At 48.8% G+C, this 19,196-nt stretch overlaps 1 protein-coding gene across 2 annotated transcripts in view; it reads left to right on the top strand.

Annotated features, from left to right (window-relative positions):
• Nucleotides 1-19,196, top strand: part of TOX2 (TOX high mobility group box family member 2) — a 168,318-nt gene that overhangs the window by 51,961 nt on the left and 97,161 nt on the right. For both annotated transcript variants that reach the window (XM_059862700.1, XM_059862701.1), the window contains exon 2: nt 14,636-14,701. In XM_059862700.1, coding sequence (XP_059718683.1) covers nt 14,636-14,701 — 66 coding nt within the window. The remainder of the gene's footprint in view (nt 1-14,635; nt 14,702-19,196) is intronic.

The following is a 19,196-nucleotide window of genomic DNA, read 5'->3' as shown; positions in this document are numbered from 1 at the left end:
CCCAGATGAGTTAGAAAGTCTCTTTTCCCAGCCTGGCTGTCAGAGAAGGAGTCAGAACTCTTCTGGTCTCATTCTCAAGGTTGTTTATTGTTTCTTTTCTATAAAATTCTTTCTCTGGCTGCCGAGGTCCATTCAGCAGGTCAGACAGAGGCACTCTGCCTGCCCCTGGGGTGGTGTTATCTTTTTATACTAAAAACTACATGTACAATATTTACCATAACTTCCCAATGCCTATCACCTATGTTAGACAGTGAGCTTCTTCTCTAAACCAATCCAAAAGTGCCACCATCCCAGCAGAAGATGGAGGCCAAGAAGAAGGAAAAAGACAGAACATGCCCAGATTCCTCCATCTTGCCTCCTGAACCCCCATTCTAAATCCCCAAAAATCTATTTTTCACCCCGTGACAAACTAATTATTATTCCACTTAGACTTTCATGGCTTGCAGATCCTCATATAAGGTTGGTAATTTTTTCCATGGGTCATAATCAGTCACAGGTGTCCTGGGCTCTGTGCCAGGGTCTCTGAGCCCCCTGGCAGGGGTCCTGGTAATCCAGGACAGCCAGAGGGATGGCCTGAATTCTGACAAAACCCCACCTCATGCCCAGAGCTCCTCCCTGCTCCCTCCACCTGCCCAAGGTGGAGCTGTTGGAAATAAATGATTTAAAGGCCTCCCAAGCCAAAGCATTCCATGAGTCCATGGTTAACCCACCCCAGGGCTGGGTGCAGGTGGGAGCCATCACCTACCTGGGCATCCCACCAGCTCCCTGCCAACCCTCCCACAGGAGCAGCACAACCCAAACTCCACAGGTTCCAAATGGATTTTCCAGCCCAGCCCTGACCTACTTGAAAGCAGCTTTTGCCATCCCAGGGAAGTGGGTAATGGGAGGCTGCAGTGCCTTCAGAACAATTACAGCTCACAGCAGTCCAAATGAAAATGTTTGTTGAAAACAACATGTGCATAATTAAGGCTTAATGAGCCCTTGTCTGTTTGGAATCTGCAATTAGATTTATAATAGAAAATACCAGCAAATGCCAAATAGCTTTAAAAGAAGACGAGATAAAAGATAATTTTGCTGCAAATCTATAGTAATACTGTAATTTAATGAGCTGGAAGTGGTGCAGAGAAAGACTGTAAAAGCTTTGGACAAGTTTGTATTGTGTGTGTTTATCTTATCTGCCCATTTCCCTATCTATAAAGCTGTCAGTCTTGCTTTTAACTGCTTGGAAAAAGGCAGGACTTTGCTAAAATCAGGAAGACTCCCTTTGTTTATTTTTATTTAAGTCATTAATTAGTCAAGCAAAGCTGCTCTTTTCTCTTTCTCATCAACATGCTCTAAACTTCTTGTTAGGGTTAATAATAGTAATAATAATAGTCATAATAATATCTTTATTCAATTATTTACAGTGAGGCAGGGGCATAATAATAATCAGAGGTGCTTTTTTCTGTTTAGTTTCATTAAATTTAATGAGTTTTTAACTGTCTTTTTAAGATGTTGCCAGTTTTCAGCACTAAGGGAGATATTGAACAAGTGAACCTGAGGTCAGCTTGGCTGCAGTAAGCACAGAATACCTTTAGCCCTAATGAAAATGTTAGAGGGCAGTAAAATCTGGTGGAATGATGAATAAAGTGAGCAGACAGGTAGCAAAAAAAGGAAGAGAAGCTGAAATTAGAAGTGCTCGAGGGAGATGGTTGGGGTTTTTTTCATATTTAACAGTTGAGGTTGGGAATGGAGATTTAGGTGGGACAGGTGGACTAAGGGCAGGGCAGTGGGGTGATGGGGCTGTGACGTGCACAGCCCCCAGAAACACAGCTCAGCAGCTTTGTGTGAGCAGCCCAGCTCAGCACTTGAGGGAACAGGGCCACAAGGATGTGGTGCTGCTGCCTGGGGAGGCTCTGCTGAGCCTGAGCTGCTGACAAACCCTGCCCCTGCCTGCCCTGGGTCTCCTGCACGGTGTGAAGCTCCAGCCTGGGGCTGTGTTTGCAGCTGGGCTGGGGCAGCTCCAGCTCAGCCTTGCCAGCAGTGATGGGAGCCTGTGAATCCCCAGGTCTGCACCTGCCCAGCCCTGTCCTGCCCCACAGAATCCCAGGATCACAGAATGAACCAGCTTGGAAAAGATCTTTGAGATCCTCAAGTTCAACTCATGACCTAAGACTGTCTCACCAACTAAACTGATGCCTCAGGATTTGAGCTTTTCTATTTTCCATCTATTTGTAGCCCTGCAATTCTTTAGTGCATAGCTCTAAACCCCACACACAGGGTGAGCTGCAGCTTTCCCAGCTTGGGCACACACAACAATTCCTCTCCAGGCTGGCAGTCAAGGACACCTCACTGCCTCAGGGCCCAGAGATGGAAACAAAACTGAGCTGGGGGAGCAAACTTGGGGTAAATGACTTCATTAGCTGAAGCTGTAATTGGAAGATTAACGCCCAATATGCAAATGGACCAAACTTATAAAAGTGTGAACCCGTGACTTGTGATCCATTTTTTGGGTGGACCTGGGGGGGTTTGTCTGCCCAAAATGCACCTGAAGGCCCTTCAATAAATAGAACTGCTTTTTATTCCCTTAACTTTGTCTGGGACCTGTTTCTAGGTAGTCCCAAAAAAGCATCAAAACCGTGGCACTGAGTGCCACATCCAGGCATTTTTTAAACCCCCCCAGGGATGGTGACTCACCACCTCCCTGGGCACACAATTCCAGTGCCCAGTCACTCTTTCAGGGAAGACTTTTTTCCTGATGTCCAGCCTAAACCTCCCCTGGCACAGCTTTATGCTGTGTCCTCCTGTCCTGTTGCTGGTTGCCTGGGAGAAGAGCCCAACCCCCCTGGCTGCACCCTCCTGTCAGGGAGTTGTAGAGAGGGGTGAGGTCTCCCCTGAGCTCCTCTTCTCCAGGATAAACAAGCCCAGCTCCTCACAGGGTTTGTGTTCCAGACCCCTCACCAGCCTTGCTGCCCTTCTCTGGGCACCCTCCAGCCCTTCCATGTCCTTCCCAAATTGGGGGGCCCAGAACTGGACACAGCACTCGAGGTGCTGCCCAAACAGTGCTGAGCACAGGGGGAAAATCACTGTCCTGCTCCTGCTGGCCACACCATTCCATCCCTGCTGCTCCTGCTGGCCACACCATCCCATCCCTGCTGCTCCTGCTGGCCACACCATTCCATCCCTGCTGCTCCTGCTGGCCACACCATCCCATCCCTGCTGCTCCTGCTGGCCACACCATTCCATCCCTGCTTCCCAGGGCTCTGCCCTTCTCAGGGACATGGAAACACGTGGTTCCTCTGGAGCAGGTTGCCCTGTCCAACCTGACCTTGCAATTTCAGAAACCACCTTCCTATTATCCTTGGTTTAGGGCTGAGTTTTGTTTAGTCTTTAAAGACCTCCCTTTTCATTAGTTTTATTATTTTTGGGTCTGGAATATGTCCAGACATTGTGAAATGGATTTTACTTTGTCAGCCCTTTTTTTCTATTTTTTTCCCCAAGTCATTCTAAGCACCACTGCAAGAGTATATTTGCATACAAAGTGGAGTGCAGAATCACAGAAAGCAGGTTTTTGCTGGTGCTAAATATCTGTGTCTTGGAAACTATTTTCTAAATGACTGGCATGGAAGACCTCTGATTTATTTTTTTTTCCCTCCCAATAGCTGGTTTTGCATAATGTTCCCCATGGTCTTGAAAAATCAATTATTCATTTCCCTTATGCTTTGCAAGAGAAGAAAATAGACAAGATCTTGAATCTGGGGGGCAGAAATGTCCTTTTGCTTGGAAAGAGGTTTGAGTTGGAAGGGACCTGAAAGCTCATCTCATCCCACCCCCTGCCATGGACAGGGACACCTTCCACTATCCCAGGTTGCTCCAGCCTGGCCTTGGACACTTCCAGGGATCCAGGGGCAGCCCCAGCTGCTCTGGACACCCTGTGCCAGGGCTTCACCATCCTCTGAGTAAAGAATTCCCTTGTAATATTTAATCTGTGCTGAAAGGGCAGGGGCTGTGGGGTGAATAAAAGCTCCTGTTTTTCTTTGTGAATATCAACTGATTTTAGGAATTATTGGAGGTCCTTGGGATCCAGGCTGTTTACCTGTGCAGCTGCCAGCAAGGCATTGGGATTGGGAACAAAAAGCATGGTCTTTAAAAAGTGCCCAGCACTGAGGCATCCCCTGCTCGCTCCTCTGACAGCTCTGTTCCTCACATCATTATTTACTCACCATGCAGTCAAGAAAAGACAAACAGAGCTTTCCAAACCCATTCCTGCTCCGTGTGCGTCAAACCCAGCGTCACCCAGCCCCTGCTGCTGCTGCTGGCAGCTGCTGCCTCACTCCCCAGGGAATGGCTTTGATTCCATCCAGGAATTCACCTCAGGTGTGTGGCTCAGCATCACTCCCTGGGCAAAGAGAACCAAATTATAGGGTGGGAAAGCTTCCCTGCTTAAGGTTTCTTCGTTCCCAGCTGCTCCCTGGCCTCCCGGGCTATGCCAGGGCTGTGTGGAGCCCCTCTGCAGTGCTTCCTCTGGCTGCTGTTCTGCTGTGCAAATCAGCACCTCCATAAAAGACTCCCAGAGCAGAGCCAGGCTGGTGGCTGCTTCCCAGGCACACAGGTATCAGCTCTATTTTTATCTCAGCCCCGAGGTTTTATCTTGCAGAAAACATTGTTTCTCGGTGCCTTTGACTGTTCTAGCTCAGAGTCTCTGCGGCTTCTTTTAGATCTTTGTGTGTTTTCTGTCTCTCTTGGTTTCCTGTGTGTTACAAGTGTTGCTGGAGGGGCAGGCAGTGCAGTTGTTGCTCCTTAGCACTTACTGTATTTATTTCACACACACCAGGCCAGGTGTGTGCTGCATCGCTGTGCCCTCCTCCCTCCCCTCACCAGGCTCCTCAGCTCTCCCTCTCACTCAGCTGCTGATGGCTGAAGGACCAGCTCAGCAAGAGCCTCCTGGTATTTATACTCTTTTTGCAGATAAACTCCTTGAGCAGCTGTGATGAACAGCTCCAGATGAGGTTGTTGTTTGGTTTTGAGAAGGAAGTGATGTCCGTGCCAGAGCCGTGCAGCGGCAGCGCTGCACACAAACAGCATTGAGCTGGTCAGCAATGGGCTGGGGAGCTCGTGGCTGAGAGCAGGGGGTGCTGCCCACCTCCCAGCAGCCTGATTTCAGCATCCTTGCCCAGATTTGGAGAGAAATCTGAAAGGATTTGGGTTTTGGCTGCAGCTCTGGTGAGCTCTCGGTGCCACGGAGAAGGATGGAGATGTGCTGAGCACTCCGTGCACCAGGGCAGCTCAATGCACCAGCTCTCCCCAGCAGCATTATTACACCAGGCTAAAAGCTAAACACAATCATCTGAGCACAGTCAAAATGTATTAGATCAACATCTGCCCTCAGGAGCAAAACCTGCTCAGCTGAAACCCCAACCCCTCCTCCACGCACCGCGAGGTGTAACCCTGAGTGACTTTGGCCTTTAAATTAATCACCTTTCTCTGAGCATCCTTCTCCTCAGTGCAGCTGGGAGGAGAAGAGGAGGAGGCTGGATGGATGGATGGATGGATGGAGGATTGGCTGCTCTGTGCTGCTTTCACTTCTTTTTGGAGTCGCACAGTAAAGGGTTAAGCAGAATTTTGATCTCTGCAATATTTTCATGCTTATACATTCTGTTTCTCATTTCCATGACAAAGATGGTAGGAAGAGCAGAATAAGGTACAGAATTTGCAGAGCAATTTTAAGACTGTAATGAGAACAGAAAATAGTAGGGGGAGAAGAATTGTAATTAGAATATGAGATGGGAAAAAAAAATTAATCTATTTCCATGTCAGTCTTGAGACTAAATTCTGCTGCTCCCTGTAGCTTTCAGTGGACGGGGTTTTTTGTGTGTGTATGTGAAGAGCTTGAACTCCTCTGCAGGCTCTGAAAGATCCAGGTAAATGAGTTTAAGGCCTCATCCCCCCTCAAATAATGTAATAACAATAATATTGTGTGCAGTGTTGACAGAAAGCCAGCCAGTCTCTCAGATAAATGAATGCTGTCACTCGAATAGTGGTGGCATTGCAGGAGAATAAAAGGGGAGGCTGGAGATGCTTTTGGGGTGGAGGTCTGTGTAAGTATCACATGGTCACATATCACAGAAGCCCCCAGACCCCAAATACTGCCAGTCCTGAGGGACATCTGTGTGTCCTGAGCCCCCCAGGCAAAGCTGGGCCACCCACGTGGGGTTGTGCAGTGCCTGGTCCAGCTGAGCTCTGAGTGTCTCCAGGGATGGAGGTCCCACAATGATCTTTGATCACCCACATGCTAAAAAATGAGATTATATCTGCCCACAGCGCTTCCAGGAGCCCACAGGTCAGGCTTTTGGTTTTGGTTTTGGGTCCAGTATGAAGAACTTCTCTGGAAGGGTTTAATTTCACTTGCTGATAATCTCAGGGTCTGTCTCCTTGATTTTAGGCTGTTAGAGCCCTGCTCTCATTTCAGTTTTTCACATATGTCTTCGTTGAGTCAATCTAACACCCTTCTATCCCTTCATCACCTCTTCTTCCTCATCCACATGTGCCATCCCACACCTGGGATCCTCCTTGCAGTTGCCCTCTCTCCTTCTGACAGTACAGATGGTAAAATAATACTTGGTCTTTCCCTCTTTGCTCTTTTCCTGACTGCTTCCAAAACCTGAATGGCATCTTTGGCAGCTGCTGAGGACTGGAAAAAAACTGGAAGTGAACTCTCTAGAAAAGTTTCTCTTCTGGACAGCAACATCAACTTTAAGGCTCATTGTCATGTCTGTCGTTTGGATTGCTTTTCTTTGGTGCATTACTTTGCATTTATTGACATTAAATTTAATCTTCCATTTCCTCAGTGCCACTTAGTGCAGTGAGAGTCCTAATGCAAAGCTATTCAAAGTCGCTTTCAGTTTTGGCTGGCCTGAATAATTTCTGTCTCATTAATAAACTGAGCCCTTCCAGATCAGTTATATGGTGAGCTGGAGAGGTTTTAGTGCAGATGGATCATGGACCATGATCTTCTGCTTGCTAAAACCTCCTGAGTGTCTGGCTGTGAGAAAAAGATCCTTCCCCTGGGTCCCATGCCATGTTGGGTTTTGGGGTTTAGAGCTGGTTTTTGAGGAGCCTTGTGAGAAGTTCAACCAGAGAGATCAGCTCATCTTTCCTAGGGGCCTGCTGACCCTTCAGCAAGCTCTAAGGGGGCTGTGAGGCACAAGGTCCCTCATCTTGGCTCCCTCTGGGTCTCCTGGGTGTGTTGGAGTGTGATGGGCTCACACTGAGGGAGCTGGACATGCTGGTTTGGAACCTTCCCCTTCCCACTCCTGTTTGTTTGGGCACAGAGACAGAAGGTCAGACCTTTAAAATCACTGAATCATTTAGGTTGGGAAAGAACTCTGGATTGTTGGGCCCAGCCATTGACTCAGCACTGCCAAGGCCACCTGTAACCCATGTCCCCAAGAGTCAACATCCACATGTCTTTTAAACCTCTCCAGGGATTGTGGCTCCACCATGCCCTGGGCAGCTGTCCCAGAGCTGGACAACATTTTCAGTGAAGAAACTTTGCCTAATCTCCAATCTAAACCTGATGTGGCACACCCTGAGGCCGTTCCCTCTCCTCCTGTTCCCTGGAAGAAGAGCCCAACCCACACCCGGCTGTCCCCTCCTCTCAGGAGCTGTGCAGAGCCACAAGGTCCCCCCTGAGCCTCCTTTTCTCCAGGCTGAGCCCCTCCCCAGCTCCCTCACTCCCTCCTGGTGCTCCAGCCCCTCCCCAGCTCCCTCACTCCCTCCTGGTGCTCCAGCCCCTCCCCAGCTCCGTTCCCTTCCCTGGACAAGCTCCAGCCCCTCAAGGTCTGTGTTGTCATGATGGTCCCAAAGTTCCCTCACATTGTTTTAGAGCAGGTGGATCATGGGAGTTCCTTAGGATTCCCTTGGTTGGTTTTATGTTTTCCTTTTGGCCATCCCCGTGTGAGAGCTTCTCAGATGGGTCTTTCCAAGGGAGATGCTCCAGTTTAGGAATTTCTGAATACTCAGTCCATCAGTGTCCATCAGGCTGGTGCAGGTCACTCCTTTCCTTCCCACCTGGCTGTAGTTTCTTGACATCCTCTACGATACCTTGGCCCCACCACTCTGCAGGTTTCCTCCTCCTGGTGTATTGAGAAAAAAACTCCTACCAGGTTTTTATCCTACTTGTAAATTGTTCTTAAAACAAACAAACCAAACAAACCACCTTTTACTGTAAGGCTTTAAGCCTCAAGATTCCAACTGTATCAAGCTGGATTTCCCCTGGGGTAATGTGTGAGAAAATTCAGTGTTTGTAGGAAACCCAGCCCCCCAAAGCCCCGGTGGCTGGGGTGGATGCTGGGTTTGTGTTGTGCCTCTGACACCTGCTGTGGGGTCGTGCTCCCTGTTCTTGCCATTTGTCCCCAAACAAATCGGGGATGGACACGCTGACTGCCCCTGCAGGGCACTCCTGGGGGAGTGTAAATCTCCTGCTGAACTCCTGACCCTCCCTGACAGGATCAGCCCAGGGGCTACCCAAGCATTTCAGCACACAAATAAATAATGCTAAGTAGATCACTGCGGGCCAGAGGTTGTGTAAAGCCCTTAATGGGGGAACTGCAGTTAAAGAGATTAAGCTAACCTCAGCGTGTATTCCCTGAAGAGGTGGGATGCTGAATTACTCCTGCAGGAATTTGCAGTGGCAGCTCAGCCACGGAGCAGGGGCAGGGCTGAGGTGAGGATTTCACATCCCAGAGATGTGTACAGGGAGCATCCCTGTCATAGTTGGGACAGAGACAATCCAAAGCAACACTCCATTTTCAGAAGGCTCCAAACCTATATTTATTATAGCATGCCTGCTTTTTATACACTCTTACAGAACTCCTAAGTTTACACTCTGCCCATTGGTCAGGAAAGTCAAACAAAGTGTTCTTTGTAACAGGCAGTTGCAGGTTTCTCTTAGTTATCCTTCTTTCTTTCTTGGTCTCTACGTCAACGACCTTGGTAAAAAATTCTTGGTCTCTATTAAACAACCTTGGTAAAAAAATTTTTCAGGGGTAAACATGGATCCTCCTATCAAACTTCTCTCTGGCTCACAGAGGTCACTGTAAAACCTCTTCCACAGACCCTCACCAGGACCAGCATCCTTGGCTGTGGATCCCTGAGCCTGGTATGCAGGAGCAGCATCGTGGGGATGCAGGGCTGGGAAACACCATGGCCAAAGTGAGCTTACAGCAGGATGTGCCACTTAAATAACACTGATAAAAATGAATTGTGCATAAAACTATTCCTGTAACACTTTCTAAAGGAGAGTTATGTTTCCCCATGATGGGAATGGTGCCATTGCATTGCCCATTGCCCATGATGGGAATGGTGCATTCCAATGCTGCCATTGGAAGCAGCTGAGTGAAGACCAGCAACACATGGGCTGCAATTTGTTTGTTTGTTTGTTTGTTTGTTTGTTTTTATGAGGAGTATTAAATACAAATTACCTGTGTTACACAAGTTTTCTTGGGTTAACTTTTACTCACTAAAATCCTAAAGGCATTCCTTGCATGGCATTTCTTTGGGTCTGATGCCTCAGGTTCAGCTTTTATATTTTTCAGACTCTGTGCTGCTTTAGTGTGTGGGTCTGGGCTTCCTATTATGGGATGGTGAGCTCTGTGCACAGAGCAGGGAGACAAAACAATTCCTGCTCCAGCTGGGCACCAAGGACAAATGATCCCAATCTCAGCCCAAGAGCACAAACCCCGTGGGCTGGAGAGAGAAAAACAAGCAGGGTGGGAGTGCCTGGGCTAAAGCTGGGCTGGGACAATGAACTGCAAGGTGCAAATGGAGCAGAGCTGATCCCAGGGAGAGACCCCGTGCCCGGCCGTGCATTTTGGGGCCATTTTGGGTCATCTTGGGTGCAGCCCTGGCTGGGCTCTGGTGCTGCCCCAGGTGGGTCCATGGAGGCCTTTTGATAAATCCCTGCTTTATTCTTTAGCTCTGTCCAGCCTCTGCTCTAGGTCATCAGGTCACTCTGTCTTGGTGCTGGTGGTGGCTGAGCTGTAGCTTGCTGGGAAACAAACCCAGATGCATTCCAAGAACTTCCAATGAAATTTGGCATTCCCAGTGCACCCAGTTTGGAAATGAGGTTGTCATGAGAGGGAGCCCACTGCCCATCTCCTGTGTCTTGGCACAGGGGGCAAACCACAGGCAAGTGTTTATAGCTCTGAGCAGTAGGAGCCACTGGAGGCATCCAATTTGTTCTGAACTGGTCATTCAGTAGCTCCTTGATGGTGATGGCTCTTAATTACTGCTGGGTTTGTATCAACAGGTCACATTTTCCAGCTCTAGAACCTCAGTGGACTTGCAGTTAAGGTGCTGTGGTCTAGTATTGCCAAAAAAGTGTGTCAAAATTCAGGTACATCTCCTCCAAGGGAAAAAAAAACCAAACCAAAAGAACCACCAAACCCACCACACATATAATAAAATTAAATAAAAAGTTTGGAAGGCTTTTCAGATCTTGCAGGTATCACAGAAGGTATTACTGGTATGAATTTTGCCCACTATTCTGGTCTAGTGGAAGGTGGGCCTGCCCATGTCAGGGGAGTTGAACTGGGTGATCTTTAAGGTCCCTTCCAACTCAAACCAAGCTGTGATTCCACATTTTCTTACAGAGCTGAAGTTTCCATCTCAGTTCATGGCTCTCACAAAACAAAAATGATGTGATGAGATTCATAATAAAATTGTACAAGCTGGCAGTGCCATCCAGGAAAAAGTAACACCTTCTTGGAATCTTGGCAGGAGGTTGTGTTTCTTTCCACTGGGTCCTTCCCAGTTAGCAAACATTTGTTCTCCCTGTTTGCACAGAGCTGGAGATCCCACAGCTGCTGCACTTTGGGGTCTGTCCCAGCCTGCTGCCTGCATTTGTTTTTCCTTTTCATATTCATCTGGCTAACAGGAGACCCCTGTGACCTCTGGGCACATTTACAGGTTTGAAAATAATGCTATGGAGCAAAAATAACAAACCAAAATGAGTCTAGAAAAGCAGTAAAGATTTTAAAAGTGCTTTGTACAACAACATCTGAATTGAGATCCGTGTATGGGCTGATAGAACAGTGCCAGCTGCAGCTCCCCTGGAAGAGCTGTAGTAAAAGAATTATATTTTTAATTAAATTCTCCATGAAAAACTGAATTTCAGAGGGTGTTTTCTCACACTTTTGTCTTTTGCTTGGACCCAAAATACTCGGTGGGTTGTCCCATGGAGGGGTGCAGCTGTGGCTTGCTCTCCATCACCCTGATGTCCTTGAAGCTCCCTCTCTGAATGGGGCTGGCAGCATCCCTGTCCTCATCCCCCAGTGCCAGGCAAAGCCACCTCCTGTGGCACGAGATGGAATCCTGCCTGGAGCTCCTGTCACCTGCACACCAGGGCAGTTCAGTGGTGTCCATTTGACTTTGTTGCCAGAATTGGTGGAATTTGGGGCACTTTCCCTCCTCTCTCACCCTTTCCCTTTCACTTCCCCCTTTTTCTTCCCCTTCCCTTTCTACTTTCCTCTTTTCTTTCCCCTTCCCTCCCTGGCCTCGTGCTCATTCCATGCAGGAGAGAATCAGCCACAGGCACTGATTTGTTTAACAGGCTGCTCCTATTAACCAAAGAATAATAAAATTAACTAATTGCAACCAAGCAAAAGTGATAAAGTGATTAAGACAACTGCACAAGTGGATGTTTCTTTTGAATTAGGACTTGAAAATGATCCCTGCCACATCATTCAGTGCAGGCTGGGTTTTGGGGTAAGGAGGGTGATAAATGGCTCTATCCAGGTTTGAACAGGAGCTGGAGTGAAGGAAAAAAGGGAGGAGGCATTTATAACCTAAGGGAAATATTAAAATTTCTGTTTCTATCATAAATCTACCCGGTGTGTTGGGGTTGATTGTTTTGAAGTGCATTCTGTAGCAAAACAATAATGAGAAGAGGGAGAGAACATTACTTATCTGCTCTACCTGGCTGCTGCATAACTGGCAAACATCTAATTGAAAAAATATCCTGATGGGAGAAATTCTAATAAATTTGTTTGCACCTTCACAGCCTGGAGGAGAGGGAAAAAAAATCCAATCAGCAGTGGGGAAATTCCAAAGTTTCCATTGCATTTTGAGTCCTGATTTTCAGGCTCGCTGCTCAGCCTGGAAATCAGAGAAACAGTAATTTTGAAGGCAGGATTCATTACAGTTGTTATGAAGGCATCAAGGGCAGAAGGAATTGTGGAATGGAGGTAGGGGAACAGTAGAAAGCCATAAAAAAATACATTCTGAAAATCAGAAGGATGTGGAGACAGGGGAGGGTTTGTCCTGCTCTGGGCCTCCCCACTGAAGGATAGTTTCGGTTTGCTGAATGTAACTTTCAAGGTAATTTTTTTTTTCCCTGGAGAAAAAGGTGGTGGCCAGGTGTGGGTTGGTGTCTTCTTGTGGGAAACACGGGGCAGAATGAGAGGAATCAGCCTCAAGTGCACCAGGGCAGGCTTAGATTGAATATTAGGGAACATTTCTTCACTGGAATGGTGGCCAGGTGCTGGAACAGGTAGCCCAGGGCAGTGCTGAAGTCACCATCCCTGGAGGGATGCATGAGAGGGGATGTGGCACTTGGGGACATCACTGAGTGGTGGCCTTGGCAGTGCTGGGAGAGTGTTGGACTCAGTGATCCTCGAGGGCTTTTCCAGCCCTGGAGATTCTGTGATTCTCCACCAACCTCTGGCACCTCTGCTGCCAGCCCAGCTGTGTCTGCTGGGGTTGGTGGGGCTGTCAGAGGGTACTGAGGTGGGTCAGAGGGTATTTAGGCTGTAGGGCTGGTTGGGTCTGTGTTCCTGGAAGCTCCAGCTGCCAGGAGCTGGCTGTGCCAGTGAGCACCTGCCAGGTGGAGGGAAATCCAGGTTAAAGTGGATGGGACCCAGCTGCCTTCTGGGGAAGGTGTTTGTCCCAGTGCTCTCTGCATCCCACAGCTCGTGCCTCACTGGTGGATCTCACAGAATCCAGCAGTTGCACAGGAATCCTCTCCACCTGCTGCAGCTGCTGCTGCTGGTATTGCTTAATGAATGCCACAATAGCTGCTCCAATTTTACAGCTTTTAATTGGTTTGCTGTGCCAGAGGACAGTGTGGCAATTAGAGGGTGTCTGAGGCCAAGCAGAGCCGTGTTACCCCCACTTGGCTTTACTAACTCTGCTGCCTTTAATAGCTAATCCTGCAGCACTCTGAGAAATGGAAGCATAATTAATTGTCTAGGCTGAAAATCTTCACCTGGTTTTATTTAGATTTCACTTTTATTGCTCTTAATATGGCCAATTTCTGTTAAGGCATAACTGGAACCAGCTTCGTATCAGAGAGTGGGAGGACAGGTGAGGGGTGAACAATCTCCAATTCATCATCCTGCTGGTAAGGGCAGGAGGGTTGGCTCTTCCCCTTGTTAAGTGCAAGGTGTCACTCACAGCTGGTGCCTCCACCCTCGTCTCAGGAGTGTTTTATGGCTCAGCCCGTTTTTATTGCCATAATTAATTTGTGAACTCAGCCTTGAGGCCTGCCCCAGCTGTACTTGGAGCCACAGACAATCCTGGAGGGCTTTTTTCCTTCCTTTGGAATCTGAGCCAGTGAAAAGCTCCCCTTGCAGCTAATTAGTGAGAAGAGTTGTAGCTCTCCACAGTGAGAGCTACAACTCTAGTGGGGGTTTTGTGGCCTGATAAGTGGATTAGCAGCTGGGAATCAGGTGTGTGCAGGAGCTGGGGGACACAGGAGGATGGACTGGGCTTGGGCTGCCCAGAGCAGAGTCCTGGCAGAGCAGGAAGAGCAGGAGAAGAGGGGAAGGATGTGCCAGGCTGTGCAGAGACACCTCCTGAGTGCTCCATGGATAGTTGAGATGGTCACCATCCAAAGCAACACTCCATTTTCAGAAGGCTTCAAACCTGGTTTTATTATAGCATGCCTGCTTTTTATACATTCTTACAAAACTCCTAAGTTTACACTTTACTCATTGGTCAGGAAAGACAAAGTGCTCATTGGAACAGGCAGTTGCAGGTTTCTCTTAGTTATCTTCCTTTCTTTCTTGGTCTCTTGGTAGAAAATTCTTTCAGGGGTAAACATGGATCCTTGGTAGAAAATTCTTTCAGGGGTAAACATGGATCCTCTTCTCAAACTTCTCTCTGGCTCACAGAAGTCACTGTAAAACCTCTTCCACAGCTCCAGAGTGATTCTGCATTGCTGCAGGAGCTTTGCTTTGGTGTTGAGGTCTGTAGGAGGACTGAATGGGACCTGCCCAAGTCTGGACATTTCCTCTGATGGAAGCTGGCTTTTTATATCAGCTCGATGGTCTAGTAGGAATTTTAGCAACAGCTTCTTTTGGGTGATCTTTGCTGCAGGGTGCATCTGTGGGTTCACACATTTGAATTATTTCTTTGAATTGGAGTGATCCCTTCCTTATTTCACTGAAAAATCCCACCTCCATGCTGTGTTAGCATATCCCATTGCAATAACTGGGGTGAAGGTGTGCTCATACCCTCTCAAAAGTGTTCAAACAGCAGCCAGGGTTTTCCTTTGGGAATTCTGGCTCTTGATGTGAAGAGCCAGGAAGGTATTTGGGATGCACAGCAGCACGGTGTGCAGATGGCATTTCATTAACTCTTTCTTTTGCCTTTCTAGTTTGATGGGGAGAACATGTACATGGGGATGAACGACAACGCCCAGGAGTTCCTATCGGCCAGTCAGGTAAGAGTTGTTTTGCTGGGGTGAGATTTCTGGGGGACTAAAGCACAAATTCTAGGAGGTCTCTGTGACTCTGCCCTCCTGGGACACCAGGAGTGTCCATGGAGGAGGTCAGAGCCCAGATGCAGCACTTGGTGGAGGGGTTGGGATGCATTTCCATCCTGGTGCTGCTGCCTGCCACTGCAGCCTGGCTCTGCTGAAAAGCTCTGCTGAAAAGCTTTGTCTCAGCATCCCTCACTCCAAATGAAGGTGCATTTGGTGCTTCTGGACACAGGGAAGTTTCCAAGTATTGTGTGCAGTTCAGGTGTCTCCTTCCCTCATGTGGAGTATTTCCTGTAGCTAAATAGATTAACAGGGGAGAAAAAGGAATCCAAGGGTTCCTGTTTTGGAGCTAGAAACCCACGTGTGGGGGACCAGAATAGAAGTGTTCATGTCTTGCAGGTGCCTGAGCCTTCTCTGGGCTTGGATACACATGGAAAAAACATGGAGTGGGGTCCTAAAGCTGTGTATGGGCTGGAACATGATCTTTAGGGTGATTTCCAGCCCAGTTCTGTGATTCTGTAAAGTCCATATTTAGGTCCTGCTGGGACAGGAGAACTTCAGCACATGCTTTTCTTTTTCTTTCTTTTTCTTTCTTTTTCTTTCTTTCTTTCTTTTTCTGTCCCCCTGACCTGGAGATGAGAGCTGGTCCCCTGTGCACCCTCAGGGGTGGCCTGGCATGGTTAGAGGTGCTGCACCCTCAGCACAAAGCATCTCATCCCAGCAGCCTGGGGAGGGGAGGTGGCAGCTCCTTGCTGACACATCCCAGCGCCCCATGTTTGGTTGTGTTGGGCTGTTTTGTTGACCCCAGCCCCACAGAGTGCCTGGGGTTTGGGACATCACTGTGGTGCTCCAATGGCAGCAGGGGTTAAACTCTGTCCATGTTACACTGGGAATGGGATGGAATCCTGCAGTTTGCCTCCTTGGAGCAGGGCAGGGCACTGGCTCATGGCTCAGGAGAGGTGTTCCTGCTCTGGCAGCTGGCACTGGCAGCTGTCCCCATGGTGGTGTGGGGACAGGCTGTTCTTGCATGAGGAGGAATTCCAGGGTGGGGAAGGAACAGCAAACCTTGTGCTGCTGAGTGATTCAGCAGAAACAAATATGTGTTCAACCAACAAGAGTGTGGGGGTGATCCTTAGAGCCAGGAATTGGCAGAGGGTGAGTAAATATGGGAAAGAAGGGGGTGAACCCTGAGTGCCCATCCAGGGGTCAGCCCTGTGCCCCAGCTGTGCAGAACCTCATGCTCTGATGATCACAGGAGATACCTTGCTTTTAAAACTCCCAAGGCTGGAAGGATGTTGTAGATACTTTGCCTTTAAAACCTCCCAAGGATGGAATTTGGCTTTTTATATCAGCTTGATGGTCTAGTAGGAATTTTAGCAACAGCTTCTTTTGGGTGATCTTTGCTGCAGGGTGCATCTGTGGGTTCACACATTTGAATTATTTCTTTGAATTGGAGTGATTCCTTCCTTATTTCACTGAAAAAATCCCACCTCCATGCTGTGTTAGCATATCCCATTGCAATAACTGGGGTGAAGGTGTGCTCATACCCTCTCAAAAGTGTTCAAACAGCAGCCAGGGTTTCCCTGGGAAGGGCTGGCAGTGCTGGCACAGGGAGCAGCCACAGTCCCTGGCCATGATGTGCCTGCAGCACCAGGCTGGATTTGGGCAGAGCCATGGCCAGCATGAGCCATTGGTGTTTCCTGCTTAGCTTTTTTCACTTTTCCCTCAAGGTGGGTGTGAGAGGGAGGTCAGCAGGGGTGCTGTGGGGCTGGGAATGGTTTGCTGCTCCTCAGGGAGAAGGGTTGGCTCCCAAAGGAAAGCAGGGAGAGGAGTCGTGTCCTGAGTTGATCCTGGAGAAGGATCAACCAAACCAGCTTAAATCCCTGTAACCTGGGCAAGAGGAGCTCACTCTACATTTGCTCTCTGTTTACTTGCTAGTTCCCATTTTGGAGGAGGGTGGAGAGGGAGGAAAGTTCTTTCCCTTGGCAGAGGAGGGCAGGAACCCCCCACTGAGGGGATGGCCTGGTGCACAGGGGCTGTGCTGCTCTTTCTCCACCAGCAAAAGCACTGTAGAGAGTATCATGGACAATGACTGGGGGTGTTTGCCTTGTTTGGCATGCCCAGTTCCCTCCCTGGGCTGGTGTGGGGCAGTCAGAGGGGAGCTGGGAGCACAAGGGTGCAGAGGGGCACCTGGGCTCCGTGGGAGGCTGCAGTGACCCCCATAACCTCATCTGGGGTGGCAGGAGTGTAACTGGGAGGTGTTGCCAGCTGGGGTCTCTGTACAAATCACAAATGGGACAGGACTGCTGGGAACGTGCCTTGAGCTGTTTGATTTCCCAGCATCACTCTCAGTACATGGCTATGACAATGGGAAGATGCCAGCAGCTCACATCCCAGGCAGCAGACCAAGAACTCAATGTTACAACTCACTTTATAAGTTTTCTGACCAATCACACACAGCAGAAGCACACTGACAGTGGTTCCATCCCACCACTGTAAGCACAGGTACCTTTGGTTAAACAATGCCTGCTTATTTCAAATCCAACACCTGCTTGTGAGCCTTAAACACAATGCACAGAGCTCCATTATCAAGCTTAGAACTCCATAATATCTCACTAGATGAACTTTTCTGCAGTTCAGGGAGTTATTCTAGACAAGCATTGATACACAGACCATTGTTCTATTTGTCCTTGCTTTTCTACTTCTTACATAATTTTTCTGCTGACCAATCTCATGGCCACTGCTCAGCTCTAACCACAGTTCTGCTGTCTCTGAGCCTGCCTTTTGCAGCTTTCCCAAGACCCTCTGATTTTGTGGATTCCCACAGGAGGGAAGGTGAGGATCCCACTTCATGCCCTGCAGAGATGTGGTTCACACCCAGCATGAGCTTTGGCCAAGGAGGATGAGGAGCAGCTTCCTCCTCACCCTCCTCAGTGCACCATCTCTCTTTATTTACCTGCACATCAGCATTTGTTTACTGGTTTTACAGCCCCAGCCATGACTTCAGCACTAATGACACAACTCTGTTATTTAAATGGGCCTTCCAGATGGTTTTTATTGTTTGCTAAACCTGTTATAACCTGAAGGAGTACATTAAACAGCAGGAGGGGTCTCACAATCTCACCTCGGAGGCTGCTGAGCCACCAGATTCCTTTACAGCCCATGAGGGACATCCAGCCCTTGGGTTCCTTCAAGGCAAAGGCAAATTGTACAGACTCAGGGCTGGAGCCATCACTCTGCAGCAGATGAGCCTGGTGGGTTGGATTTTATCTCCATCATGATCCTGCAGCTCCCTGACAGCAGCTTTGTCTCAGCCCCTTGCCTGGTTTTTGATCCTAAGGAAGTTCTGTTCAGCCCAGGGGAGGAGGCTCCAGGGAGAGCTCAGAGCCCTGCCAGGGCTAAAGGGGCTCCAGGAGAGCTGGAGAGGGACTGGGGACAAGGGATGGAGGGACAGGACACAGGGAATGGCTCCCACTGCCAGAGGGCAGGGATGGGTGGGAGACTGGGCAGGAATTCTCCCCTGGGAGGGTGGGCAGGCCCTGGCACAGGGTGCCCAGAGCAGCTGGGGCTGCCCCTGGATCCCTGGCAGTGCCCAAGGCCAGGCTGGACAGGGCTGGGAGCAGCCTGGGACAGTGGCAGGTGTCCCTGACATGGCAGGGGTGGGATGGGATGAGGTTTAAGGTCCCTCCCAACCCAACCTTTTCTGGGATTCTGCAGTTTCTCATGGCAGGAGTGTGGTAAAGCCAGGATCAGGGTCCTCCTGCCTCTCCTTCATTATTCCCTGCCTAGCTGCCAGCTTGAGAGGAAGGAGAAACAAAACCCCCCAACAAAGCCCGTGTAAAACCCCCACAAAACACCATCCAAAACATGGAAGCCAGGTGCCCTCTTCCTTCCCCTGATCTTCCTTGTTGGGATGGCTTTTGTGCCACGGCTGCAGCTCTTATCATCCCAGAGGGGTTGGACTCAGCTGAGGACAAACTGCAGAAATAAAGGAGCCTAAAACATAATGAGAGCACTGACAGCTCACGCCAGCACAACCTGCTTGGGGAAAATAATTCCTCTTGTTCCATCAAATAGGAGGGACATTTGACCCCAGAAGTGAGTCAAATGTGAAATGTAATTCAACCTCCAGCAGAGGCCAGGGTATAAATGCAAGCTGACATCTGATCAAACCATCGTGGACATTTGACCCTCGAGATGAGTGAGGTATCTCTTGTGTCTTGTGGAGTCAGCAGAGCATCATTCCTCACCCCTGACAATTTTCCTTCTTTCTTTCCCATCCCCCTCCCCAAACAAAGGTAAGGAATTAAGTAATGTGAAAAATCCCAAGGAATACACAGATATGAAGCACTCTGAAAGATCAGTAAAAATGCAACGGTGCTGGCAAAAGAAATAAAAACGCCTGCAAAATCAGTGGGAAAAGATATTTAAGGTCTTTGTGATAAGGAGAGTGGCA

Source organism: Haemorhous mexicanus, chromosome 18 (assembly GCF_027477595.1).
Source record: "Haemorhous mexicanus isolate bHaeMex1 chromosome 18, bHaeMex1.pri, whole genome shotgun sequence".
Taxonomy (NCBI): domain Eukaryota; kingdom Metazoa; phylum Chordata; class Aves; order Passeriformes; family Fringillidae; genus Haemorhous; species Haemorhous mexicanus.
This window is presented reverse-complemented; position numbering and strand designations above follow the sequence as displayed.